The sequence below is a fragment of the Harpia harpyja genome, chromosome 7, assembly GCF_026419915.1.
Source record: "Harpia harpyja isolate bHarHar1 chromosome 7, bHarHar1 primary haplotype, whole genome shotgun sequence".
Classification (NCBI taxonomy): domain Eukaryota; kingdom Metazoa; phylum Chordata; class Aves; order Accipitriformes; family Accipitridae; genus Harpia; species Harpia harpyja.
Window position 1 is genome coordinate 2,917,636 of NC_068946.1, and position 23,548 is coordinate 2,941,183.

The following is a 23,548-nucleotide window of genomic DNA, read 5'->3' on the forward strand; positions in this document are numbered from 1 at the left end:
ACTTTTGATGTGTATGCAACCATTGGCTCTGTTTAAGCAGATGCCCTATTAATCAGGAGTTGGTAAAAGTGTAAAACTATGTGTGGCGTAACTGTTCCCCATTTGGAAAAGTTTCATGGTAATACTGAGACAGCCATTTTTCATTTTAATAACCAATTGCTTTGTATTCCACAAGAGGCTAGAAACAATGATTTTTCACAGCCCCACGACCAGTGTGCGATAGTGGTGCTGTAACATGCTGGTTTTGAATGGCAGAGAAGCCTGCAAAAACAGGTGTTCTCGTAGCATAACAGGTATGACAGATTCTGACTAGTTTTGTCGTCATGTTTGAGACAGCTGAAGAAAGACACAAACTAGTGAAACTGCCTAATGATTCATTTAATTCAGTATGCTTTCTATAAAGGGGTTAATATCAGCTGATTGAGAAAAAGGCGCAAGAAATTTTGCAACTGAGAACTATGGAGCAACCCGCTTACAGGAGAGATTTTCTTTAGATCTAAACCAAGCTTCAGGAGAAAAACTTCAATTTTTGCTTCAGCTGACCTAATCCTAGCATGTGCGGAAGCCTCAGGTTTGAGAAGTTTCACTATTTTGTGAAATTGTGTGAGTTACACTTCTCATCTATTTCAGGTATTTTAATTTGCTTTGGCTATACTAGCTACCTCAAAGTGGACTAACGAAAAACCATAAAGACTTGGTTTGTTAATTACGTATATTAGATCCTCAAGTATTAGCAGATATTTTCAGCTAAATTTTTATTTACAAACAATATTTTTGTAATATACAGAAACAGATAAATTCATGCATCAAGGAAGTCCACTGATTTCTGGTGATTTGCACACTCTTCCACTGAATACTACAATCTGGGACAGTTTCTGTATGCACATACAAAATAATTAAGATTAAAAATGAAAAAGAAATTTAAAAAATAAAGATAATGCATATACAGTAGCTTCCAGCACAGGACTATATGAAGATATCAGAATTAAACACTGTGTTGCACACGATAACGTGCGATTCTTCTGAAAGATTTTTAAATGCAGCAAAACTGATTTGTCCAGTGAGATTTATAAAACAAAACAAAAAAACCCCACCCACCCCACCTGAAACAACCCTCCACCCTGTAAACAACCATTTCCAATCTTCATAATCCCTCTTCATATAGTAGTATAACTATATATCAATCAAATTTTTCACTGGGGAATAAGATATAATTAAGTCACTGGATCAGAAACAGGAACTACTGCAACAGTTGTATTTTCACAAAAGAATAGGTGTGGTGAGAAATTAGTTATGTGTATATGTGGTAGTACTCAGCATGTATAAACACATTTGGCTGGTCCAGTTTCCTTACCCAAATTCCATGGATTTAAAGAGGTGGCAGAGCACAGACAGACCTGTGGACAGAAATTCCCTTTAGCTCTCATAAAACAGAGAATGCATAAAAACTAGAATGCAAAAAAAATTAGAGATTCCTAGGAAAGGATAAGATCTGAATGTGTACTTTATTGAAAAAAACAACCCACATTTAGGTACTACAATTGTCCCACTACTAAAAGCATGTAAGAGAATTATGAGGAAGAAGAGCAGTGTTTGTATGATAAGGCACGTGCAATGGGAAAAAAGCATGCATTAGATTATTATGATATAGTTAATTCACACAACAATTCTTCTAGTCCACTAACAAAAGTTCAATGCTGCTACTCTCTCGAAGGAGCAAAATGTGATTTACTATTTGTTATGAACCTCAGAATGTTATTTTTGTTCATTACACAGATTTCTCCTGTATGATCCAGTGTTAGCTGAAAATTTTCCACAAAATCTCATTAGACTTACGAATTTTCCTTAGCAAAACAAGGCTTTTTCTTTTTTTTTAATCCTTTATGTATCATACTTCCCCCCCCCCCCCAATGTAGTAAGTGGTCATTCTTTTCCACACAAATCATGGTGTATCTCCAAAAGGGCATTTCAATCTCTGCTGTGCATAAAAGCAATCTCTAACTAAAAAACAAAACAAAACAAAACAAAAAAACCCATGTAACTTGCCTACCATAAATCTCCCTGAGACTTTTTGACTTAAATACTGCAGTAAAGTGTGTAACCGCTTTTGAAATCTCTAGAAAACTTTGCAAATCTCTAATAAACTTGTGGTGTTTCTTAAGCACTTACTTTTAGTCAGTATTTTGCAGATAGGAATGCTAGATGAATCTCTAGCCCCAATCTAAAGAACATCCCCTACCTGCACACATGTGGTTCCACAGATTTTAACAGAGTAATTCCTGTCCATGATGCACGTGCATGCATATTTCTTTCGGGGTGGAACAGAAATTACTTCCTCATAGTTACTGAACAGAATATAAGCAATTTGGGACTATAATGCAAGAATCCTTTATTCTAATTTCAGTACATTTATTTTGTTATTGTGAGTCTCAGGGTGAAGAATTAAAGCTTTAGCACAGTGCACAGGTTATTTAAAAACAAACATTTGATTATTATAAAACAAAGGCTTAACCACACCAGGATCTAATAGTTATTCATAACAGACAACCTGAATAATAGCCAACCCACTTTCCTACAGTTTAATTGGCAAACCTATTCTTTCTCTTACTAATTACAGGTAACCACGCCTACCTTCCCAGAAAGCATGACGACAAGTAACAGTTTGTTTTAAATTCTGGAGAAGCAAGCAACTACTAGGGGGAGAGTTTGCAGAAAAAGTACTGGTCTCTCTAACCTTTTTTTTTTTTTTTTAATTTCTATTAGAAGATACTCTTTCTGGATAGGTTTTTAATTCAAAATTTGTTATAATGCTGTGGGTTTTTTTACTTTTTATTGTAAATCTACTTAGCTAGCAAGGTAATCTCACCTCTTAACAAAGTATAAACAAATACTGGGGAAAAAAACCCAGATTTAGACCTGTTGACAGGAGAAAGAGTGATGCAATACTGTATGTATACTTACTTTGCATTATTAAGTAATGATGTTTTAGTATGTGAGTGCTGGTGTGAAATGATTCCATCTTGGTAACATCTGTCCTGCCTGGCTTATGAGAGGCCCAGTCTGTAAAAGAGAAATGGCATTTTTTTATGTTCCCTTATTTTTTCTTTGACTTGTTCTTTTGCAACACCTTCCAGAGCAATGATGGATGCTCATCCTCTGGGAAGAATATGAAAAGAAGGCTCTGGAAACTCTGGCCGCACAAGTACCCTTATAAGCAATGTCAGAAAAAAAAAAGAAGTTGTGAGCCTACTGAATTGTCACTCCTTGTCAAATCCCTGAGGGAAAGGTGGCCGTATGAAGGTATTTACTGCTTGCCAGCCTTCTTGCGGGTAGCGCTTTCAGACCTCTGGCCCTCACCCTCACTCGTGCTGAGCAACCCGGAGTTCTTACGTTCAAGGGGTATCTGCTCCTCCTCCGGGCCCTGCTCTCTCTCTCGGAGAGATTCTCCACATAAATAACGTCGGTTTTCGGGGCTGTTTTTCTTTTGTTCACTCCGGTTTTTTAATAAATACTTGTTTGCGGCCTGGGCGCAGCGGGGCAGAAGCGAAACACCCCCCACACCCCTAACCTCGGCCCGCCCGCGGCCTTTGTTCGCGCTCGGGGAGGAAGCGCCCGAGAGCGGGGCCTGAACCAAACCGCCATGGGCGGGAGACGGGCAGCTGCGCGCGGCCCCCCCCCCCCCCCCCCGCTTCCCGCCGGGCTGACTGACTGGAAGGGCGTTGCCCGCCTGTGCGCGCGCGGGGCGGAGGGATGGCGGCGGCGGCGGCGGGGGGGAGTGCGCGCACACCGTGACCGCGGCCCTCCCGGCCGTGCTGGCGGGTCCCGTCCCCGTGTCCTCTGTCCCCATCCCTCCCCGTCGAGGTAACGAGGCCTCCAGCGCGGTGAGGCCTACGCTCGCCGTCGAACGGCGGCGCCGCCCGGGAGGGCGGCGGGGGTTAGAGCGGGGCGGTGCCGAGGGGGCCGGCGGTGGGGCGGGGCGGGGAGCCGAGCCGAGCCGGGGTTTCCCGGCCGGGCAGCACGGGCGGGGCGTGAGGGGAGGGAGGGGGGGGGGGTGGTGGTGTGTGTGTGTGTGTGTGGGGAGTGGGGGGGAAGGTTAACCGCGCCCAGGCTCTCGCTTCCCGATGGCTGCGGGGAGCTGAGCGGGTACCCAGCGTGCGAGGAGGAGTCGAGACCCAGCGACACCCCCCTCCCCCGCGGCTCTCTCCTTCCGACGCGACTCCCCGGCCGGCGCTGCTGCCTCCCCGGGACCAGCCGGGCAGAGCGCGGGCGGCTCCCCTTCTTCTTTCTTCTCCTCCTCCTCCGCCCCCTCCTCCTTCTCCTCCGCCCCCCTTCCCCTCCCCAGGCCGGCGGGACGCGGGCAGGAGCCGCGGGCGACGGACGTACCGGCCCGGTTAATGAGCAGCGGCCGGAAGGGCAGGTAACCGTCTGAGGGGAGAGATAAGGCGGCGGGTGGGGGCGGGAGGCGGGGGGGGGGATTCCTCACAAAAGCTTCGTCGCCCTCCCCTGCGCCTTCCCGCCGCCGCCCGGCTCGCCGACCCCCCCGTCCCCGTCCCGGCCCCACCCTGAGGCCATTTTCCCGCCGGCGACGTCCGTGGAGGCCCGGGCAGCCCCTCATCCCCGGTTCCTTCTTCCTCTGCGCGGCTGCGCCCGTCCCCCCGCTCCCCTCCCCCGCTCTTCCTCCTCGCTGCCGCACTTCTCCTTTCCCTTCGTCCTCCCCTTCCGCCGCTCCCTCGGTTCTCGCGTCGCCCGGGCACCGGATTGCATTCCCCCCCCCCCCCCCCGCCTTCCTTCCCCCGCCGGGGACGGTGCCCTCCTGCTCGCCCACCCGTTCTTCACGGCCCCCGCAGGAGAGAAGGGCGGCTAATGGTTTGTCCACCTCTTAGCATGGCGGGGTTGGAAATAGCCCCCCTCCCCCGCGCTTCCCCACCTCCTCGGTGCTCGAGCTTCCCCTAAAAAAGAAGTGTGTTTGTAGCTGGAGGAGGAGGAGAAAAAAGGTGGGGGTGGGACTGGGACTGGGACTGATCCTCTCTTGAAGGCTTTAAGGCGAAAAGGGAGGAGACCTTAGATCTTGCGGGGTTCCATTTTTAATTATAATTACGCTGTAGTGGTCTCTGCGAGAGGGTTTGAGGTGTTTTCTTGTACGCGTTAAGATACAAAAGGCGAGTTTCCCGAGCGATCCAGCCGGCAGAGGGAATATTTGGAGAGAGATTCAAGAAAAAGCTATGGTGTGTCTGCTGTAATGGTGGAAAACTGATTAAGAGGAGACGGGGGTGAGACAAACAGGGTAAGACTGCTTCCAGCAGCCCCCAGTCCAGTGAAGGGCTCGCAGATTGGGTTCGTGTTGTGGATACTGGGGGAGGGAGGGGTAGAGAAGGTTTTGTTCTCTTGAAAATCAGAACCGAGGATGGGTTTAGACCGCATATTTGTTGTTCCCCCATGTATTACGGTGCTGCATATTTTTCTGTGCTCGTAGCAGCAATCACGAAGATCATGGAGGGTGTTTGCTACAATAGAAAAATGGAGTTTTCTCCTTGGAAGTGTTGTTAGAAATATTATTTTAATTCCCAGTTTATTTATTGAAAGGATTTCAGTATTTTTTTTTTTATCCGTACAAGGGATATTTAAGGTGTAGGATTTTTAATTCTACAGCTTTGTAGGAAATGAAGAGGTGTAAAGTATTGTATATAAATATGAAAGAGGCGAGACGTTTTATTAAAAAAAAATCTTGTCCAGAAGAAAATCAGAATGATATAGAGGTTGTTGTAAGATGTCAATTTATCATTCCCGAAGATGAACTGAAATTTTAACGAATCTGATATTTCATTATTCTTCAACAAAGTCATGGTTGGGACTCATTATTTTAAATAAGGCATCCTTTCTAGGATGCCGACTGCCACGTTATTACGTATTGTCTCCACAATAGAAAATAGGAGGAAAGGACTGTAAATGTAAGGCTTAAGTGATTATTGAAACAGCTTATGAGAATAGTTGGCTCAACTTGGAGAGGTGATTTAAGACTGAAAAATTAAACATTTTGCTGCTGTAAAATATCCACACCTAATCGTGAGAGATTTATCCCATATTTTAAGCTGATCTGCTAAACACAAGGATGTGAATCAAGACAAAATACTGTCGATGTGTATGTGAAATACATGTGGGAAAACGAAGATATTGTATTAATATTAATATTAAATTTGTTCTAAATGTAATATATCAGAGCTTATTTTTTTCCCTCCTTTTAGGAGAGGAGAAAGAGAAGGGGTGATAATAGTGTAGTTGTTTTGGTAGCTGCAGATTAGCCAGGGTGTGTGTTTGATTTTCTTTTTGCTGTGAATGAATGGATCTTTCTGTGCCTGGGCCCAATAGCTGCAACAAGATGGCGTTTGCAGCAAGGCAGCTCTCATTTTTCAACTCCTCCTCACCACAGCTTTGCCAAACTAGATCTTATTTCGTAATTGTATTTTAGATTTACATTCTCGTTCTCTTTGCTTTCTTCTTTTTTGGGGTGGGGGTAGGAGGAGTATTTGGAAGACTGTTGCAAGAAATCTGGGGTTTTTTCTTAATTTTTGTGAGCTCCTCCAGATAGGAACTAGGTGGGAGGAGTAAATAGTTTTATTGAAATGTTCACATAGGCTCTTACTGGATAAAGGGGTGACATGATTTTCTTTTTTACCTTGCAGTGCTTGCTTAGTACCATCAAAATGTTCTTGGCTTTTATGAAGCCTGTTGCTGAAAAACAGCATTTTAAACCTAGAGCACAGGTATACAAAGACCCTGCTTGGGGCTGTGTACTGTTGCTGGTTCTCTACTAGCCGGGTAATCATCAGAACCCGTGCAGACAGTTATCTTTCTATAATACAAAAGAGTCTCCCATCTGCTTCAGAATGCTAACAATTTGTGGAGGCTTTTAAAACTGCTTTTGACCCGGAATTATTGTCATACTCTAGGTAACTGTTCTTTTTATGGGAAAGAATAAGAAAGGTTTGGGGGATGTTAAAACAGTTCTGTGTCTGTGAAGTGTTGTATTTTAAAATGACATTACAAATTTCTAAAGCCTTCTATGTGTGTTTTCTGGTATCTTTTAAGAAAAACGGACTTTCAGTTTGTAACTTTTATGGTATTTCACTACAGTGCCAAGCTTCTTAACTTTGGTAGCCTAAATAAAATAGCTTGGTTAATACTTGCTATACCGGCCTCAGGTTTAAAATAATACACTTCCCAGCAAGAAAAATAAGAAATGCTTGTTATGTCTTCTGTATTCAAATGACCTCCAAACCTTTGGTAATATCAACCTTTTTAGTACTGTTTATCTATGACTTAATGTATAATCAGTTGCTTGTTAGTTTATTGTAATAGCCCAGCTGTAGTTCATACAGAAGGAAGCTAGGAAGCAGAAGAGCTAATTTGCAGTTGAGGCTTCTGTTATTGTTGGTTTTTTTAAAAAAAAAAAAAAAAAGAAAAGAAAAGAAAAAAAAAGTTGAAATTAGCTGAATGTATTTTACTCCTCTAGTATATCAGAAACAATGTTTTAATCAAGAATACTTGTCCAATAAATTACTAGTTCCATTTGATGGTACTTTTAATGTGCTGTTGAACTTGAAACTAGTAGTGCAGCTTTTTTTGGTACTAGTACTTTGGTGTTTCAGTACATGATCAGAAATGAGTAGGGTGAAGTGGGATCCTGTATTGGGTAAGATAAATTGTATTTATCCTTGTTTAGTCCTTGCAGCTGCTAAGTCAGTACGTAGCAAGCGTCCTACCATGAAATCTTTGGCAACATGTAAAGTTAGAATTCCACAGTAGGTCTTAGCAGAACAGTTTTTAAATCACCTCCATACCTCATAGAAATCTGAAAATGTTGTACTTAGACTTAATGAGAATTCTTCTTGTGTAAGTAACCAATAAACTTTTGTGTAATTAGGAAGTGTGTAGAGTTTTGTGTGGCATTTTTCTTAATATCATCCAAGAAAAAACACTCTACAGCTATTAAAAATTTTAAAACTAGAACAATTAAACTAATATACTTAGGATAAGCAAATCCTTCAATTAATGCAATTGCTTTCAGGATCCTTTAATTATAGTAGAAATACATATCTTTTGTGTCTGTAGGATGCCTTTTCTTGAAATTAAGCAAGACGATGTTGGCTGCAGTGTGTAATAACTTCCTGGTGCTTTGGAGGCTTCAATTTGGTCATGTGGAAAACAACTATAACTGTTTCTTCTTAAATAGTTACTTAGTTCTGATTTCTCAATCAGTGTGAAACAAGATGCCAATTCATATGGAACTTGTGTTGCTTTTGCAGATTCTTATGTTGCCTATTGCTGTCCTTGGGAATGTTAAGGCGGTGTTACATTTAGCTAGTTTCGTAGTTACTGCAATAAAAAATTGGGGTTGCTTGCTTTCTGTGAAACCAGCAATAGATTTGTCTTCTGTATGTTGGGCTCAGCTCATGTTTTAGTCGCTGAATTGGATTAAATTCTTACTGTCCATGGATTTTGGCTCTCAGCATTAGTGGATTGGTAATTGATATTCTCAATTTTAATATCCAGTTTTAGCCATATGGCATAGCGTATTGTTTCAAGAATTGCATTTAGTGCTAGTTTGTTACTAGCAAGTTGAAATGAGGAATCATGCATTCAAGTGGTTGAATTATGTTTAGGTGAGTTGTCTTTGGAGTCTCTAATGCCTATGTTTGTGCCAGTATTTTTTTTACACTGTTTTACTGGTTATGTTGGGAAAAAATTTATAACCTTGAAAGCAACTAGCTTGTATTAATGAAATGTTTCTTAAGCATGTGATTGAAGATAAAGTGGAATTTTTTTTAAGGGAGTGTCTTGATTGCTCGAAGTGCAGACTCAAAATGAAAAGAATACATATTCCATTCAAAATGTTTTTTTTCTCCCCACTGATAGTGTTGGAACTAGTATTAGCCAAGGTCGTGATAAAAAACAAAAATACTCCCAAGCCCCTATGTTTCTATTTAACATAGTATCTCAATTTATTATTTCTTCACAGGGTGTCTAGTATGCTGGGGATTTTGTGTGCATGGATTTGTTTTTCACCAAACAGAAATGTATGCAGAATCCATAGATACTTGAGCCAACTGGTAGTTCAGCAGAACATTAAGAGGTTTTTAAAAGCTTTGAGCTGGCTATGAACAGTACCTTTACTTTAGATGCCAAAAGAATCAATGTAAATGACTGTGGAAGGCTTCCTAGTACAAAAATACGGACACTCCAAAATAGGTTTTGAAGCAGAATACCACATTTCTGTTGAAGAACTAGAAGACTTCTAGGTAGAGAGAAAGGAGATAGTTAGCCTTTGAAAGAAAATACACATTTAAAAGTATTTTTGGGAACATAAAGATCGGATGTTCTTGGCCTGTTTTTTTAACAGCTGACCTTCTAAAATGTGTTCGTTACAATTAATATCTTGTAATACTATTTTCATTGATATTAAATGCTTGTGTTCATTGCATTTATTGGAGTGGTATAGAATGTGTTATGGTTTGTTAGTCTCTCGAAATACAATGAAATATTTCTGCTTGTCTGGAAGACTGCAGTTGGAACCTTGAGTATACTAGGTACAGGGGATAATGTTTGCCTTGCCCAGTATAGTCATAGACCTCCAGGAATCTTCTTTCTTGAACCCAGCTAGAGTAATGACATGACAATATTCATGAATGCCATCTGGAAACAGCCAAGATATGGTATCGCTTGCTATGTATATCTTGTGCTCAGTGTTACTGGCCATGCTGTAATTAGATGCCTACATGGTAATTTGTATGTGTAAGCCAAAAAGAATATTTTTGGGGACATCACGGAAATGTAATTTGGAAATCACAACTTTAAATTCTGTCCAGGGTTTTCAGCACTGGCCCGAACACTCAATTGTTTGGTTCTCAAAATTTTGAAGTGGCACAAAATAAAGATCCCATACAAAATGTTACACATTGACCCAGTTATTGATATTTTAGTTCATTGGGTGGGTGGGTGTGTCACAGGACACAGGAATAAGTGCTTGAGAAAGCAGTTACAAAGCAAAAGTTGTTTAGATGTTGCCAGATTTAAGTCTTGCTGAAATCCAATACAAATAACTATAGTAGGTTTCAAATAGGAATGCTTTAGAAGATGTTGTAGATGTTAAGAAGACCTGGCTTTGAATTAATGAATAGGTTGCCCTCTGTCAGCTATTCCATGGTAATTATCCATGCCTGCACTCTGAAGATAAATGCAAGGTTATTCAAATAAGCATAGCCCTTTTTCATGGAGGACCAAGTTAATCTTAGTACCTCAAACTCGATGTAGGCTTAAAGGGTGTAGTATATAGATGGCTGCTATGGGCCAGCTAATGCTGGAAACTTGCTCATGAGTCTGAGCCCTGTTTGGCTTGTGGGCAAACAGAATCTGCAGGTTAATATCAAGATCTCTGAGGCTTCTTTACTGGCTTAAAGACTTGTTTTAAAATTATTTCTTCTAAGTATTTTTGGCTTAAGAAGTGTTGAAAACAAGGTGATTTTGTCACAGACTTATGAGAAGTGCTATAGTTATTTTTTATTTGGTGGGACCGAAGGGTTAAAATTTGATCTTCCTGTGCTCTGTCTGTTTTGGAATCCTAATAATGGATACGTGAAAATGAGGCTGAAGACCTGAAGAAGGTGATCTGAGGGAACTTAAAGAAGACAAGATATAAGGTAGCTCTGTAATTGATGGTGGTAAAGATAGGCTAAATCTTCAAATTATTTTCATAGATAGTATTTAGAACTTGATGAGGGGAAAAATTAGCAACAGATAATACAGTGAAGGGAAAGAGAGTAATTAAAAATCTAGTTGCCGTTTTAATGTGAAATGTAGTTCATTTCTGTAAGTAGTTTGCATGAAACTGCTTCATTAAAAATATGTATTTTTATCTGATTAAGTAGAATTTCAGCCTGTCAAATCACTGCAATTTCTAAATGTTCTGCGTGTAGAAAAGAAACACCTTCTATATGTTATAAGGATTAACTGAATTGTAGATAGCTAAATATTTTTTTCGGTGTGTTCCTACACTGGTCTGAGGAAGGTTTGCCTAAAATTTCTTGCCAGTTATGTTTTTCTCAGATGGGAATATTTTTGATGTCTTCTTGAAAACTGCAGTAATGCCTGCCAGTACTCCCAAAAAAGAAAATATTAATTATCTGTAATTAGATAGATTAGATAATTTTTTGTAGCTTTATGTAATGCGGTCCTATATTAAAAACTATGTAAAGATTTTTGTGACTATTTTCAGTTCTTTCATTTTTTACCCCCCTAGCAAAGTGGGGGGAAAATAAAACCAAAATATTTCTCTCTGGAACCTCCTGCATGCCATCTATCAAAGTAGTTGCGAATATTTTACCAGTTCAGGTATCAGTGATGATTTTGCTCATCCTTATTACAAAATCAAGCTGTATTGAGTATGGAGGACAAATTAAGAAATTTTGCAAGGCTTTCTACATGACTTTCAGAAAGGCAAACACCCACAAAGTTGACATCACTGACAGGAAAGCAATGCCTTACTTCTGTGGCTTGTTTTTCTTCTTCTGTTACAGTAGGCTTAATTACAACAGCTGATGCCAGTTATTTTCTTTCTTTGTAAGAAAGAAAAAGAGCTTCTGCTTAACTATTGCAGGTGAGCTGTTAATTCTATACCCCTTTATTTTCTTACTGCTTTTCTGGCCTCCTTGCATATCTTGGGCTAGATTAAAAGTCTGTTCAGTAACATGTGCTTTATGTTCCTCCTGAGTTTTTAGGATTTATTGAAATCTGTTAATAAATAGAGGTTATCTGAAATTATTTGCAAAACCATGAAGTTATTTGACAAGCTAAGTGGGTTTTGTTTTATTTTTGTGAAATATTGAAACAAATTTCCAACAGTGCTCTGACAGAAGAGTTTTTAATTGTGCACTTCAAAATTGCAGTTTAACTTCTGGGGAAACTGAAATTTATGTGTCCAGTATTAATGGTGTATGCTTTACTGTAAGGACTTTCTCACTGGGACATCTGTGGTAACACAGGATATATTTTACTAGACTTCTTTTGCTGAGGGTTACTGAGCAGGCGGCTGAGCTTACAAATGCTTTTGGAGTATATGTGGTATGCTTGTATCTGTCCAGAGGTTGTGCCTTGCAAGCTACTGCCTGAGGTGTTGCTGCCCTTTTGTAATTGGTGGGGAGTTGTGCCTTTCCTCTGGAACTAGAGAAATTGAATTGCTCTTTTAGAATCGGAACACTTTGTATTTGGTCCAACTGTTTGGACTTTTGTAGGTATTCAAGGGATTTACCAAAACAATTGAGGGATAGGAGGTGGGGCAAAGCTCCAAGGTTAGAAGTGTACAGAAGATGGTATGAATGTGCCTCTTTTGTTGATGCAGAGATCTTAAAAGTTAATGCTTAGTTATCTTCAGTAGTGAAATTTGTAAGGCCAGGCAGAAATGCTCACTCCGCAAGCAGCATTGACAGGAAGTCCCTAAACTTATTTCTTAGTTTGATACGTGTGCAATACTAATATTTTCTAGTAAGATCTTTGTGGTGAAAACTAGTGCAGTTAAGTCTGTTTTTGCCATGTATGTAAAGTTCTGTTCCATTTAAGTTTATTTAAATTGTTGAGCTGATACATCTTAGTTAACATCAAGTGGTTCAAGGTATGTGTTGAACATAGCAATGCTTGAATCTCAAAATAAAAAGAAGTAAACTTAGGTTTCAGTATGCAAAATACTGTGAGTTATAACTGCATAATACAAAACTTAGTATATGTTTTGTTTCCAGTAAATGAAGTAATAGCGCTCAACAAAGCAAGTCTATGCGTGCTTCAAGATGCTGAGAAGAAATCTGTTTATGGTCCTCTTGGACTTTTCCTGCTTGGTTCCCAAAGCTGTTTCTTCAGATAGCCTAAGAAATGTGTTTGGAGGGCGGTGTGGTAATTTTTCTGTTTGTCTAGAAGAACAAAGTAGATGTGATAGTCTGCTGAAACCTTTGGTACTCAAAATAAGATTATACTGTACTAATTAAAGAGCTCTCTTTGTTGGAACATATGTTTGATATTGCTGTTGCACATTCTTTGTGAAGTGGTAAAATACTGAAGATACACTGCTGTCTGTTTAACAAAGGTGTTGTCTGTACAAAGATCAAGAACTGTTCCCTTGATGCTTATGGCAATTAAACTGTGCTTCAGGTTACTAAGTCCTGGATTTCACTACAAGTTGCCAGATATTATCTGGCTAGTGCCTGAAAGCTTACTGTAGAAGTTAATATACTGTTCTTTAATTAAAAGACTGTGTAATATTTAAAGAAAATAAACTAATATTGAACAGGAACAATTTAACAGATTTAAAATCTTGACAAAGTAGGGTATCTTTAACAGATGCTTGAGAAGTTGGGGAATTGGGTTGTTTTCATGTATGAAAACTCAAATATCATAGAAACTTTGGACAGTGAAGTCAAATTTGTTAGTTCAACTTAGTTTTGTCCTTTATTCTTGTGACTGTAGATAATAGGTGAAGCTTCAGCATTTCAGAAAATAATTAGGTTTGTCCTACAAAAAGATTCATTGCTGATATATGGAGGTGGAACTCGTGCAGAACCTGCATTTTGGGGCTTAATATCTGGGCACAGTAGTTCACAGGTGTGAGTACTTAGGTATCTGATTATTCAAAGTCTCTCATTAGTCTTGAATTTGACATACTACAAATTCAGGATATCCAAGATTCAATCATATAATGATTTCAGAAATTAAAAACTGTCTCCTTATAGTCAAATGGAGTACAGTATCTTGAAGAAAAGGAGAAAACATCTTAAAAACACTATAGACTTGGAAACTTTGGAAATAGAAGGAAGTTCTTCCAAACGTTTTGGAAATCTTAGGCAAGTCCTTAGATGCGAGAAGATGCCCAGTAATCTTTATATTTGCTTCTAGTCTGACTTTTCTCTCTTCCCTTTAACTTGTATTAGAAGATGGAACTCACACTTAAATCAGGCATTGGAAAGTCTGCTTTTTGTTCGCTACCCTGGGGATCGAATATAAAGCATCTGAACAGATTTTATTGCGATAAGATGGGATGTTAAGCTGTGTCACCTAGCTAGGAGTGCCTACCTGTTTACCTGGATACATATAATGGAGAATTCAAGATTTAATTAATTAGGTTTTGATTTCTTAGTCTGATTTGTCCTGTAGTAATTTTTTTTTTTGTTCCATATCCTTGCTGTTGTGAATTAAACTCAGAAGGCCTCACTCTGGGGGAAGCCAGTTACTGCTGCCCTCTGTCACAAAAGGTGGCACAGACATCTGCTGTTCAGCAGCTGCCTTGCCAGTTCACAACTTGGCATGTTAAGGAAACCAAGATGGGCAAATAGTTTATTACCATGCACTGTGCTGCAAAACTGTGATAGTTTGGCTTCTAGTTAATGAGCAGCTTGGCTCTTACAGAAGGTGAAGAAACTTACAAAACCAAGCTGAGGTGGAAGCTGGAGTTGGAAACACCAACTGTGTTTTTCCCAAGTCAGAATCCTTAATATACTGTATAAGGTGGAAGTGGCCTGTCTTCAAAGCTCTCTCCCCTTCTATTTTTAAAGGGCCAAGTTGATATATTGTGTCCTGCAGTTAGTGTGTTTTCTGTTTTAAAAACAAACTCAAACCCACCCTCTCCTTAAAACTGCACATAGTTTTGCACAACAATAGTGTCCAGGGGCTCCAAATAAACATGAAGCAGTGCTTGTATAAAAAGGGGGTGTGCAGAGGATCGTGGAAATCACTGCAGAAGCTTAAGAGTTACAGATTTCAACTAACCTTACTGGCTGCTGTCTTTGTTAAACAAACTTTGCTTTTTTGACTTCGCTTTGCAGGTATTTTTTTCCTTAAAATAGATGGGATTGTCTTCTGATGTTTTCAGTTTTGTCTCTCAGTTAATTCCCACCCTGGCTCCTAACCCTAGTAGTACTTTACTTGTTTTCTTTTTATCATATTTTCCTCTTTATTTTGATCACCTAACCAGATGTATACTATCTAGAGGAATACAACTGCTACTTAAAGACTAATGCCAGAAGTTTTAAGAGGGTTAATGCAGTGCTATGGAAAGAAGAACATACAAGGGTGAAAGCAAGTATTTCCTGTTGTACCTTTGCGCTTTCTGTTGTGATGCTGTCCCTGGGTTGTACTTGAAGTTTACCTTTCTCATATCAGCATTAAGCATTGTTGCATTGTCTGTTCCCAAACACCACTTCTCAGTCTAATGGCTTCAAGGTCTCCTGTGTTACTCTTCAGTCTGTCAACCTTGCTTTTCTTGTTCCCGTTCTTCTGTCCCTTAACTTATTTAGTATCAACAGTACATATCAAAATACAGCAATTGCTGGGAGAAATCAATGAGCTACTGGGGGTATAAATCATTGCTATCAAAACTAATGGAACTGCTTGCACATTGATTAAAGATGGGTTATGTTGATTGCGGGGCTAGAGAAAAAAGTATTGCTCAGTCTATTTTGGGTAAAAAGATTAGAGAAGTCATGCCATATTTTAATCTTTGCCGAGTATTCTTTTATCTGCTATATGCATATAATACATTTTGTTGATTTTTAAGGTCCACTGAAATACTTCTTGTCTTCAGACTGGTGCTGGAAAGCAGTTATTTCATGGTGTAGCTTAACTTTCTAACAGTGGTCTGTTAATCTCTTACTGAAGATCAGTGTGCTATTTGAACACTTAAATTCTTACTTCAATGAAATAAATGTATTCTTTTTATTAATTAGCTGAAGCTTGGATAAGATCTTTAACAGAGTTGTAAAGAATTAATATTTTTCTTTTAGATGATCTCTGAAGCTGTTTTGTACAGTCTGTGTAGCAGAGGCACAAAATGAGCAGGCCGTTTGTTCAAATGTCTTAAGTACCAAATTTTTGTTGAGGCAGGATGTGATAGTAGTTATGGTCAGAAGGTAGTTATCAAGTCTTGTCCAGCCTGGCTCTAAGATGGGGTACCTCTGTTGCTTCTATTGGATTTTTTTATCATTATTATTTTTATTTTTGTTCTAAGTCAGAGCAGAAAGAAGAATCCATGTTACGGAAGTACTCTTTCAGGATTCGATCCTAACAATGAAAGGCATTTAGAGTGGAACTCCTGATTTGTATGGTAAAGCACAATTCAGATTTGATAGAATATAAATTATTTTGCTGCTTCTGGAAACATGATGTGTTCTTCATTAGTGTTTTGAGGGCCTTAGTGCGGTGAGACATGTAAGCGTGTCAGTATCTCAAAGTTTGTGCCTACATGCATGGATGAGTGGGATGCTTTGCAGAAGCAGATTTGTCCATAAAAGACCACGTTATATCTGTGAATGTCTCCCTTAGCTCGAGAACAAGGGTATGTCAATTTGGCTATTTCTTCTGGTTTTAAATGGTTTGACTTTTAAGGATGTAAAAAGTAGTATTGCTAAATGTAGCATTCTAAAAGTTAGTTGCATTTTTTAAAAGGGTGTAAATAGGAAGCAGCTGGCTCTCCTTTGACTCAGTTGACTCTTTACTAGCTGGCATAAGTAGAATGAAATGGATGATTCAGCTTCTGTTCATAAAATAGTTGAGCTGAAATTTATGGAAATACAATAATAGGAATTTCTACTGATTTTCTGTGCTTATGCATGTACACAGTCTTACTGATTTTTGTTTGTAGTTTTCATGTCTAATTTTGCTATTTTTGTTTCTGTTTTTTTGTATTGTAAATAAGTGACCACATAGCACATTTCCTCCTCCAATATAATAAATATTGTAGTGAAGATCTTAATGTACCTACTGATGTCACTGTAATGGTAATATCTGAAACAATACGTGATTTTTAACAAGGTTGAGAAGATCATGCCAATACAGATGTGTTGGCAAGCAGAGCTGAGCGGAAAATCGTTCAGGCTTTGGAAAATACTGGTTCTTCTCTCACACTTTAACCCCCAGACAGTGGCAGTTGATCCACCTGATAGATTTTATTGTATGTAATCTTTGGGATTTTGGTAACTGGAAGTGGTGTAATCACCTACCTCTGCACCAGGTTTTGTATCTAGTCATTCGTTTGCTTGTGAATTCAGTACAACACGATCCAGTCACATGCTGTCCTCTCCTCAGCACCTACTGCGAATTATGTGGGGAGAGCCTGAGCAGAACATCATCATTATAGAGAAATACATCAATCTTCATGAGGACTTCTTGAACATATTTAAAGCACTGAAAATTAACTGAAGACCTGCTGGAAAGTTGGTATACCCAAAAGTGACTTTTAAAAACAGTCTTTGGAAACTTCCTGAGAATTGACAAGAATTATGCTTCTTAATAGGATTGCAACTTACTACAGGCATGTTCTTAAATTGTGGATTACAAACTTGTTTTGATACCTGAATAAATGTGTTTCTAATGTTGACTTTTACTAAAAAGAAACAAGTATTTATATTTAGGTGTGTAATGTGTTTTCATTTGCTATTTTATGATTCTGTCACTGATTTGTCACACCGGGATGATGTGTAAACTGGTCCTACAACAGTGTGCTTCCATTTCTAGCTTCTAGGAGAAAATGTACTGTGTATAGCTTACATTCTGAACTGCCCTAAACATCCCACCTGTAGATTCAGCTGATCTAAATGAAAGATTACCCATTTTCTGAAAAGATAATATCCTGATACTGTGGCATTACATTAGGTCCCCTGGAGAAGAAATAATGGATTACTTGTTTTGTTTCTGGGGTGGGTTTTTTGCATTATTTTGTTCAACTTCTCTGCAAACACATTGCTGATAACATTTCACGCCAGGCAACCTTCCTATATCTGACTGATTTGTACTATAGTTTTACCCTTGGGTTTTTTTTTTCCTCTTTTGCAGCTTTAACACTTCTAAATCCAAACTATGAAACTGTTATCATTATTAGCAGCTTTCCAGATAGCTCCTGCTATGTGTGGGTTTTTTCCTCTGAAGTAAGGGTCTTAAGCATTCCTGATGATAAAGGGCTTATGTCAAAAAATGTATTTCCTCAAAAAATTACAAAAAGCTACTTTAGCACAATTCCAAGGAGATATAAATAGTTACTGTGACAAAAAAAAAAAAAAAAGCCAACCAAAAAAAACCCCCAATAGTATCTGGACAAATGGCACAAAGCATAGCCGATTCATATTAGTGGGCCTGAGAAAGTAACTAAAACCTTTTTGATTTTTGTCTCAGTTAAAGTTTGGTGTTGGGATTTTTCATGGTGGTTTTTTTGTTGTTTGGTTGGTTTTTTTTTTTTTAACCCAGCAAGACCTACTTTTTGTTTCTGCGGCTCATGAATAGTTAGCTGTATGTTACAGAGAAGATATTTGGATCCAGCAATATTTGGTTATATATTCTTACCTTTGTAGCTACTTCTCTGTTCATGGCAATAATATTACTTCTAAATAGTGAGAAATACGGAGTGTGTCAGTGGCATTAGGACTGTGATATCCCTATTATGCATGTGCTCTGTCCTGTTCAGGTAAACAGAGATTCTGGTCAGTTTACAAATGAAGTGAAAATGCCAGTAAAAACTGGAGGTTAATGATAAAAGAGTTGAAGGAAGCAATGAAAGATGACAGTTGAAGTAAGAAACAACTGTTCAGTTACTGTAAGGCTCTGCAGATAGAAGCATCTAGTAATAAATGCTTAGTCATTTCTGTGTTGGTTAATTAATAATACTATATTCTCCTTCAATGCTGCCTGGGTTTTGTTTTTCAGTCTGGAGGGAGATGTCTAGTAGTATGTGACAACTAAATTGCTTGGTTTTGGATAAAGGGATACTTTACTAAGTGACAATTTTCAGAACTTATTTTTCTGATAAATGTAGCTAGAAATCTATGTACAAGCAGGTTCTAAGTTTTCCTGATTTACTGTGGGGTTTTTTGTTTGGTTGTTGGGGGTTTTTTTGTTTGTTTTGTTTTGTTTTTTAAATTGTAAGGTCAGGAAAGAAGACAGCCAAAAACATCACCGGCCACTTTGATAAAATTGATCCAGTTTATCGATAAATGTGTTGCTCTTCATAAGGAGTAGCTGCATATAGATAATTTTCAACAAAGGAATAAAACCTAGAGTATTGGCTTTTGACATTCTTAATAAATGTAAGTTTGTTGAAAACTTTTGCTGAATCTCAGTAACTTTTGTTCTTAAAATAAGTTAGCTTCCTATGCCTGCCACTTACTGGGAAGTGTTAGGATGCTCTTAAATGTGAATTTCTTTCAGAGCAAGGCAGGAAAGAAGAGAAAAGATGTAGTTAGGAAATCTTTTGACTTGGTTCACTGAAGTAACAACAGTTATTAATATTCGTGAACTACTTCAAAGGTCTCTGAAGACCCCTCTCCTTAAAAAGTGTGATTTTAAGCATTTGGCTTTAGGCATCTGTTAAACTTGTAGTAATAAGTTCTTTTAATTTTTTTTACATAAATTCTCTGCTGTACCTAGAATTAAGTTTTTTTTAAAATAATGCGCATAGCTTGCAGATGCATTTAGAAAGGATTAATGAAGTGACCTGTTACAGTCCAGATTTTTATGCTTAAATATTGCATCAGTATGATTTTTTTTTTTTAAATGTAGGTCATGGGATTAGCATCAGAAAATGTGAGTATATTGGCAACATAGGGATGCTGTCTTCCATGAAGACAGCTTGAGTTTGTTCACTGTTGGTGGCAGAAGGACAGGCTACTTCACTACAGGGCTGTTTATTGCAAGCATGTGTCCCTGCTGTGATCTTAAGCATTGTTGTCTGCTGATTAGTATTCTATTTTGAGAAAGTGGTAAACTATCCAAAAGGTTTATTTTCAAATACTTGTTAAACATAGGGAGTGATGAGTCCTCAGGCCTTAGAAAATGTAGACATGCAAGCAAAAGCTGATGGATAATGCATATATAGCTAGATATAACTAGAGTTTGATGATTTTCAGTGTTTTCAGAATTCACTTATTTGTGGATTATTGTGTAAGACTTTTGGAGGAGACAAATGCAGTGTTTCTCTGAGACAGTAATTCAAATTTGGGACTTTGAATGTGAAACTGTCTTACTGAATTTGGGCTTTGCAAGGTCTTGCAAGGTTTCCAGATTTGTTAATATTTAGCTTTTCCCCTGAATTTTCTGAAATAAAAGCTTAATTTTTTTATTTTATTTTTATTTTTTCTGAGTACTAGCAGCTATTTATGGTGGATGTTTTTTTGTTGTTGTTGTTTGGGGTTTTTTGTTTGGTTGTTTTTTTTGTGGGATTCTGAAGTGCTAAAACTGCTGTCCTCACTGCTTAGTTGAAGCCAGTTTGATGGAAGGCCATGTTGACTGGTCAGAAACTGTTTCATATAGATCTGTTGTGCCTGGATTTTCCTGTTGTATGTGCTGTTTTGTGTGAATAAGGCTACAGGATGAAGGAATGCAGCCAGAACTTTGGAAGGACCCTAGAACTGACCTTTATTCTTTAGCCAGCAATTTTCCTGTGTTCTATGCAGCTATGAGAAGATTTTTTTTCCTAATGCAGTCCTCTAGATACATCAAGCAGAGTAGAAAAAAGTGCACAAATTTCTTCAGGAGGAAAAAGCATTTCCAGATTTCTACTACTAGAAATAGAGGGGGTGGGGGGGTGGGAAGGACATGTCACTTGTAATCTTAAAGATCATAACTCCTAAATAGGGCTGCAACTTTATACTGTTAAGTCATGAGTGGGGCTTGAATGTAGTTTCCTCAAAATCTTTTGCCTGGGAAACAGGTAAAGGATTTCATTAACCAGAAAATCTTGTCTTCGAACAGAGCAAACACAACAAAACTAATTTTTAGTCTTGCATTACCAGGTAATCTGCAGGGGTTTCTTTATGCACAAAATCTCTTAAGTATCAACATAGTGACCCTTGTGGAAAGCTGCCTAGTTAAAATGGGACCTGTAATTCAAGAATTGAGCTATATGTAATAATGAAGCATTTGTGAAATCAGTTTGTTCAGTTACAGGTATTTTTAGCTTGCATAATTATTATTTTGTACTTGCATGCTATATTGAAAATGGAAATTTGTTAGCTCTTTAACCAGCTAATGTAACTGTTGCATAACAAGCATTAACACTTACCAACCTGATACTCGCTTGTTTTGTGTGTACTTCACACTAATATATGGAAAAATGTCTACTGAGCACAATGACTGCTTCAGCTGGAAACTTGGCAATTCTTCAACACAAGAAGCAGCCAATACCTCCCACAGAAATGGTTCAGCCATGCTAGCCTTTGACTACAGAAGTGTTTTCAGTAAGTTTTCGAAGGAGTTTGTACAATCTAGCACTTTCCCTACTAGGGTAATCTGTTTTGCAAACCTGTTAGTAAGGTATTGCTTGCTTTTCAAAGCTTATGTGCTTGCAAATTATAGACGCAGCAGATGATTCCCAGAAAGAAGACGTCAAAAAAATGAGAAGGGATTGTATCCATTCACTTGAGCATATTTAGATTTATGAATTTGCAATTATTATTTTATGCTTCTATAGGCTGTCCTTCAAAGCTGCTCTTGTAGGAGGTGACAGCAAAGACTAGGCTTTCTGGAATACAGAACTGTACTTAACAAGAAAACTCTGAACTAGAATTAACTCTTGGAGGAGCACATACACATGCAGATATCAAAATGTCCTTCAAGTTTCCAGCTGTCTGATAGAACTGTTTATGTTGATAGTTAGGACCAAGCCATCAAGCTGAGAATACGTTGGGGTTTTTGCATACAGAATAGTCTTGAAGCATAGCTTTAAATTTCAGACTTCTAATTACTGTTGCCTGGTGGCATAATTGGAATTTCATGTTGTTGGCAGTGATTTGGAAAGGTCGTGTAATCTCTTGGGCATCAAGATACTATTCTGTGATAATAATCAGCTACGTAGACTATAAGAAATAATTTTAATAAACTAACTTGTAATTCCCAGTTTCACAGACGTTATCTCTACCATGTAGTTGATACGTTACCGTGGTGGTAAGTGTTGGGTACCTGAACAGAAGCATCTGAATGCTAAATTAGTAACTGCCTGCCTACATACAGCTGTCCTTGCTGGGTGTAGGATGCATCCCGTTCAGATGGGTGCATGTTGGTAAGGAAGATATACCAGAGCAGCAAAGTAACTTCATTTGAAATTATTGTTTTACCTTAATAATAAGTGATGTTTGCTAGTAGGGTTTTGGTTTTGTGTCGTGTCCTGTGTCCCCCCTGTCACCCCCCCATGAAATCACCTCTGGTTGAGTGCCTTGGATAAAATGACCTTATGTGCCACTCTTGCAGGAGGCTGTGTTATGCAAGAAATTTTTAAGATTCAAGTGGTGTAATGGTCATGGAAACTAGTTTTTACTAGGGTTGGTTGAGATCTGTTTTAAACTATGTTGATAAAGGTGCTCAAAATACATGTGTATACAGAAGACTGCACACACTGATAAAATCCCCCTCTGAGCCTTTTTCGGGCTGAACATGTCTCTCAGCCTCTCCTCATATGAGAGGTGCTCCAGTCGCTTAATCATCTTCAAGGCCCTTTGCTGGACTCTCTCCAGTAGCTCCATGTCTCTCGTGTACTGGAGAGCGTGGAACTGGAAGCAGTACTCCAGATGTGGCCTCACCAGTGCTGAGTAGAGGGGAAGGATCGCCTCCCTTGACGTGCTGGCAATGCTCTTCCCAGTGCAGCGCTGGATGCTGTTGGCTGTCTTTGCCACGAGGGAGCATTGTTGGCTCATGTTCAGCTTGCAGTCAGCCAGGACCCCCAAAACACTAAGTGATGTACCTCTCTTGGGGACTGGTTTGTGGTGGGATCCTTCCTGCAGCTGTGCTGGAGATCTCCCTGCTAAAGAGGAATTGGTGTTGCCTGTGCTCTGTCCATGTCCCTACAGGAGGGGCAGCTGCTTATGAATGCCGGTCAAACCTTGTCCCAGGGTCTGGGCCAAACCCTTGGTGGGCAGGTGTCTCATCTCATGTGCCATCCTGGCCTTGCATCAAGTTATGTATGAATTGATGGTGTGTTTTGAGAAGCTAGAATGCTTTTGCTGCAGTTCAAATATTGGCCATGGCATCTAGTCGCTATATGTGTAAAGCAGTCTTAAGAAGGTGTGCAGGTGGAATTAACGTCCAGAATATTTGGGTTTTAAGTCTGTCATTGAATCCGTAGGTCAAGAAGAAAAACGTGTTTATGCAGCTAATGGCTTTGGAGAGGGCTACAGTGAATGTAATTAACCTTCTCAGGAAGTTAATTTTGGAGCGTTGTTCAGATTTGCTATGATGTTAAAGTAAAATACTTCTGAATGCTTTCCCTGCTCTTCAGAGTCCCTTTTTTTCCTTTCTTCCCTCTTTTCTTCCCTGCTTTCCCCAACCTTGTGAAGAAAGTTGTAGTCTCTTCTGCAGAAGAGTCTTCTTCATGTGAAGAGTTGTGTTCCGGTGGATGTTGGAACTGAGATAAATTTTTAGGCTGGGTTGTCACCTTGGTGTAACTACTTCAATATCTTTAAAGAAAAAAGAGTATTAGGCTGACAGCAGTTAGTGAGTGCCTGTAGTAGGGAAGCTTTACCCAGAAATGATGATGCTT

General features: G+C 39.1%; 2 protein-coding genes across 6 annotated transcripts in view; one reads left to right on the forward strand and one right to left on the reverse strand.

The window, feature by feature from the left end:
* Positions 1-363: 363 nt before the first annotated feature.
* On the reverse strand, positions 364-3,847 carry LOC128143701 (uncharacterized). The gene is made up of 3 exons (XM_052791214.1): positions 3,391-3,847; positions 2,962-3,060; positions 364-1,397 (listed from the first exon to the last, which is right to left on the reverse strand). The coding sequence occupies exons 1-3, from the start codon at positions 3,845-3,847 to the stop codon at positions 1,351-1,353; spliced, it is 603 nt and encodes a 200-aa protein (XP_052647174.1). The 3' UTR covers positions 364-1,350.
* A 225-nt stretch (positions 3,848-4,072) lies between these two features.
* GNB1 (G protein subunit beta 1) overlaps positions 4,073-23,548 on the forward strand; it is a 46,027-nt gene continuing 26,551 nt past the window's right edge. For 2 of the 5 annotated variants that reach the window (XM_052792191.1, XM_052792193.1), the window contains exon 1: positions 4,073-4,417. The gene's annotated coding sequence lies outside the window, so the exon portion shown is untranslated. Of the gene's footprint in view, positions 4,418-5,023; positions 5,285-23,548 lie in introns of those variants that run through there. The other 3 variants (XM_052792190.1, XM_052792192.1, XM_052792196.1) reach the window with 2 other exon arrangements.